At 32.4% G+C, this 5,114-nt stretch overlaps 1 protein-coding gene across 1 annotated transcript; it reads left to right on the forward strand.

Annotated features, from left to right (window-relative positions):
• Positions 1–1,253: 1,253 nt before the first annotated feature.
• On the forward strand, positions 1,254–3,131 carry LOC134726079 (ankyrin-1-like). The gene has a single exon (XM_063590477.1). It carries the CDS (start codon positions 1,254–1,256, stop codon positions 3,129–3,131), a length of 1,878 nt encoding a protein of 625 aa, XP_063446547.1.
• The last annotated feature ends 1,983 nt before the right edge of the window (positions 3,132–5,114 follow it).

Genomic DNA, 5,114 nt, shown 5'->3' on the forward strand with positions numbered 1-5,114 from the left:
CTTACAAACAAAAAGCACACAATTTAGGCCAACAAATCAGTTGAGACGCAAGCTCCCACACCCCTGTGTAATTTACATATTTAACTCGTATAGTTTAGCTAGTACATGAATAAACATTTGTAACAATCTAGCACATTACCCTATATCATGTTTATAGTACATATAGAGAATAAAACAAATAAACTCTTTTTACCTATATAGCATCAATATATCTTAGTGCCAGAGGGCACGAAATTAGTATACCATTGTGTATGGCCTCAATTTAGTATTGTAATAATTGTACATGACTTACATGTCTTAATGGTATTGTTTGATAAATATTTAGTTTGATATAAATGTTCATCATTTTAGGTGTTCGGTACGATTTCCAGTCAGTTAAATATATTAAATTTGCAATTAAAGTAATTGTTTTATATGTGTCGCCTACGATCACAAGAGTTACATTACCTTTATAACATTAATAGAAAAAAAAACTTGACCACAAAATCTGTTTTTCTAGATCAATTTCACATTACTTTTTTAAAACAGTGTAGCATGGATATCATTGTTTTGCAAATCCCGAAATTCCATGTCGACATGTGCATATAGTGTACTATAAAAATCACAAAAAAAAAATATTTGAATCTTGTCGTTAAATCTAGACAAACGTACTTCAATAATGCCATTAAAATTTTAATCTTGAAACTCGTGCTTAAGTGTACTCGTGGTATATGTAAGTATCGTATCAGACGTAAGAGTATTTAACACTATTTTTCTTTTTTTTCTGATATTAAAAGCTTGTATTATTTACGATACACCTGTTTTTGAAAGATAGATTTGATTAGGAAATGAATGCTGTTTTACCGGATAAAACAAAGACTCTTAATTTGTAAGAAAGCTCTCATATGCGTGTATTTACAATTGGACGTTCACACCAATCAATTATTATAATGATATAATTAGACATACATGCTTCTCCACTGTTATTTCCCCATATATAGACATGATGAATATAAGCATCTTAACTACAAAATCAGAATTGATTGTGGAACCTTATGAATCTTCTTCATTACGTCTTACTTAATGAATAAACAAATCTTGTTTTAGGACAAATAGAACATGAATTAGAAACATGGGAAGCAGACGACAAAACATACATAGAAACTAACGCAGCAAGAAGTATATTGAAATGCATCAAAGAAAAGGGTTATGTTATTGTTACTGCAAGTTCTGGATGTGGAAAATCGTCATTGGTACGCCATGTAGCACTACAAATGCAGAAAGATGGCTTTGATGTATTACCGGTAACAAATCCTAATGACATAATCACGTGGTACAATCCTAAAAAAGAGACCCTTTTTGTGGTAGATGATTTTTGTGGTACATATACATTAAATCCAATAAAATATGAAAACTGGAAAAGTTGCGTGCAGAAAATTAATACATTAGTAGAAAAACAACATGTTAAATTAATTATGTCTTGTAGACTACAGGTTTACAGAGATGAACAAATTAAAACTTTGTCACTTTTCCAGCCTTGTGAATGTAATCTTTTGACTGAAAATCTGCGTTTATCCAAATCAGAAAAACAGTCAATAGCTAAGTTTTATCTGAAAGAAAAAGCTTCTAAGATCAAAGGGTATTATGACACTTTTGACTGTTTTCCTCTTCTGTGTCAATTATACCACAAAAATTCAAAACTGAATGTTGTAGATTTTTTCAAGAATCCATTTACAGTTTACAAAGAAGAAATAGATAACCTACAAACAGAAGGAGCACATGGCAAATACTGTGCACTCGCTTTATGTGTGATGTTCAATAATTGCTTGAAAGAAGAATGGCTGACGGAAGATGTGGATAAAGATATTAAAAAAGTTATTAAGAACACATACGAAAGGTGTAAAGTGGTCAAAGGAACATCTAGGTTGGTTCTACGTGACGAGCTGGATTCATTAAGTCATACATTTATCAGAAAGGAGGGAAACATTTACCGAACTATTCATGACAAACTTTTTGATTTTCTCGCTTTCTACTTTGGTAGTGTAATGATTCAGAGTCTAATAAAAAATGCTACAAATCGGTTAATTCGTGAAAGGTTTTTATTTGAAGAAAAAAGTACGAGTGATGAGTTTACGATTATTGTACCAGAAAGATATCAACAAATATATATTAAAAGAATGGTAGATGACTGGTCAAATGGAAATATAGAAGATGTGTTCTGTAACATCAACATGAACAATCAAATCTTTAGACAAAGATTCCTACTTCATATCAAAGGTTTGAAAATATTACAACAGAAACAATTGGCTAGTACATCTGACACTCATAACAATAGTACCCCACTGCTACAGTGTTGTTTTAAAGGAGATATTGAATTGGTCAAATGGTGTTTACATCATTGTCTCAGTAATGTAAACCTTTGTCGTATTGGTGGGGCGTCACCTCTGTTCATGGCTTGCCAGGAAGGACATACAGATGTAGTTCTTTTATTAATAAACAATAAGGCAGACGTAGATATTTGTAATAATAAGGTAGTATCCCCTCTGAACATTGCTTGTCAAAAAGGCCACACTGACGTAGTTAAGACGTTAATACACAATTCAGCAGACATTAATAAGTGTGGTGAATCTGGCACGTCACCTCTGTTCATGGCTTGTCAGAGAGGACTAACTGAGGTAGTTCAGACTTTAATTAACAAAAAGGCAGATATCAATGAGTGTATTGCAACTGGAGCATCCCCTCTGTTCGTTGCTTGTCAGCAAGGGCATGCTGACGTAGTTCAGATGTTAATAGACAACAAGGCGGACATTAATAGGTGTCATTATAACGAAGCATCACCTCTGTACATGTCCTCTCAGCTAGGACATACTGAAATAGTTCAGATGCTTATTAACAAAAAAGCAGACGTTAATAAGTGTTATGAAACTGGAGCATCTCCCCTGTTTATTGCTTGTCAGCAAGGACATACTGAAATAGCGCAGATGTTAATAAATAATAAGGCAGACATAAATAAGTGTGATAATGAAAAATTATCACCGTTGTACATGGCTTGTCAGAAAGGACATACTGAAATCGTCCAAATGTTAATTAAAAATAACCCTGCAACGTCGAACAATTACTTTCCCATTAAAACCCTGTTAAAACCCAAGTAACCCATAAACAGCCCCGTCCAATTTTGAAAATTCACTCTAGAAAAACACCATTATGATCCTTCTTAATCGTCATCAATTCAAAACATTCTAGTTAATGAAGTCATCAAATAGCAATTATTATAATTTTTATCAAAACCTGTTCTTTAAGCGTTGCCATTAGCATGATTTTTTTTTTGTAATAAATGACATAATGCTAATGTAATGCATACTATATATAGATTTCATATTTCATGTTTATTCAATTATTAATTTACAACCATCATAATTATCCCAAACCACAACTTTTAACACAAGTGTATACAATAGTCATTCCTAGCTTTCAGAAGCATTTTAGATAATCACACGATTGCCATTTATTGATTAGAACTGTCTTAAAGGAGTAGGTCCATTAAGACCCCTTTTTGACCCCAAATTATAGCGGGTTTACAAAGTTGTTGAAATGTAAACTTTTAGTTATGTATTGGACAGTAGAATGCCTCTGCTACATAAATAGGGGCTGTTTTTGACAAAAAAAGCACATATATAGGGTATTAGCACCATAAACTCATGCAATATTAATGAAATCTTTACAACTCTAGCATTTTAGTTAAATTTTAGACGGTTTTCGTGTAAAACGAAAGTGGCCGCATTCGTGTTCATCCTTAATATTAAAATGGAAGTTGTATTTTATGATAATACATAGCATATCTGAAGGTGTAGGATGAACACGGATACGGCCACATTAATTTTTGACAAAAACCATCTGAAAAGTGACATTTTTCGGCATATTTGGTAGATTTGTCATGTTTGAGCTTGAATTGGATCGTTTTTAATGACTTAATCAGTTAAAATCTTTCAAATAAACTAAATAATTCAAATGAAATAGACACGTAAGTGTTCAAACAGAGGTCGAAATCTTTCGTCAGATGAACCTGAAATTTGAGGCTAAAATCAGCCCTTATCGGATCTAATCCTTTGCCAATTTGTGTTGGTGTAGTAAATTTCTAATTTTGAAGTTTTAATTTATACTTAATATAATTAATATTTTATACAACATTTCGGTGTTGACATGATTATCAATGATGTGGTCGTTTTTTTTTAATTTTCTGTTTACAAAACTTTTTCGAAATACTAAGGATTTCCTTATTCCAAGCAAACATACAATGTACCTTAGGCGTATTTGGCACATTTTTGGGGAATTTTTTATCCTTAATGCTCTTCAACTTTGTACTTGTTTGGCTTCATAATATTTCGATTTGAGCGTCACTGATGAGTCTTATGTGGACGAAACGCGCGTCTGGCGTACTAAATTATAATCCTGGTACTTTTGATAACTATTTAAACCACTGGGTCGTTGCTACTGCTGGTGGACGTTTCGTCCCCTAGGATGTCACCAGCCCAGTAGTCAACATTTCGGTGTTGACATGAATATTAATCATGTGGTGGTTTTTTTAAATTTCATGTTTACAAAACTTTTATTTTTTCGAAAACTATGGATTTTCTTATTCCAGGCAAATATTACCTTAGCCGTATTTCGCACATTTTTGGGGAATTCTGGATTCTCAATGATCTTCATCTTTGTACTTGTTTGGCTTTATAATATTTCGATTTGACCGTCACTGATTAGTCTTATGTAGACGAAACGCGCGTCTGGCGTACTTAATTATAATCCTGGTACTTTTGATAACTATTAGTTAGAAACAAATATTTTGACTTGCGTTGGTGTATATTTGATTATTCTAATTGGCAACAGAACCACGGGTTTTAATTTACAAGCACAACTATGAAAACGTTTCAGGGTATGTACGGCATCTATTATTCCAGAATAGCCATTAATCATGAATTTTCAACCGAGGTGTAACTGATGTAGTTATAACAAATAATAATAAAAGAATGGAAATATAATTAAATTGTTTTTTTGATTGATAGCGTTCAGTTTTCAACAGAGTTAATGGCTTGCTGCATTTAAATTTGCTTTGATTTGTGTTATACATTTTATATATG

The sequence above is a fragment of the Mytilus trossulus genome, chromosome 7 (assembly GCF_036588685.1).
Source record: "Mytilus trossulus isolate FHL-02 chromosome 7, PNRI_Mtr1.1.1.hap1, whole genome shotgun sequence".
NCBI lineage: Eukaryota > Metazoa > Mollusca > Bivalvia > Mytilida > Mytilidae > Mytilus > Mytilus trossulus.

Bases quoted from the DNA above. Each gene is read 5' to 3' on its own strand.
- LOC134726079 (XM_063590477.1), top strand. From the start codon at position 1,254: ATGCAGAAAGATGGCTTTGATGTATTACCGGTAACAAATCCTAATGAC.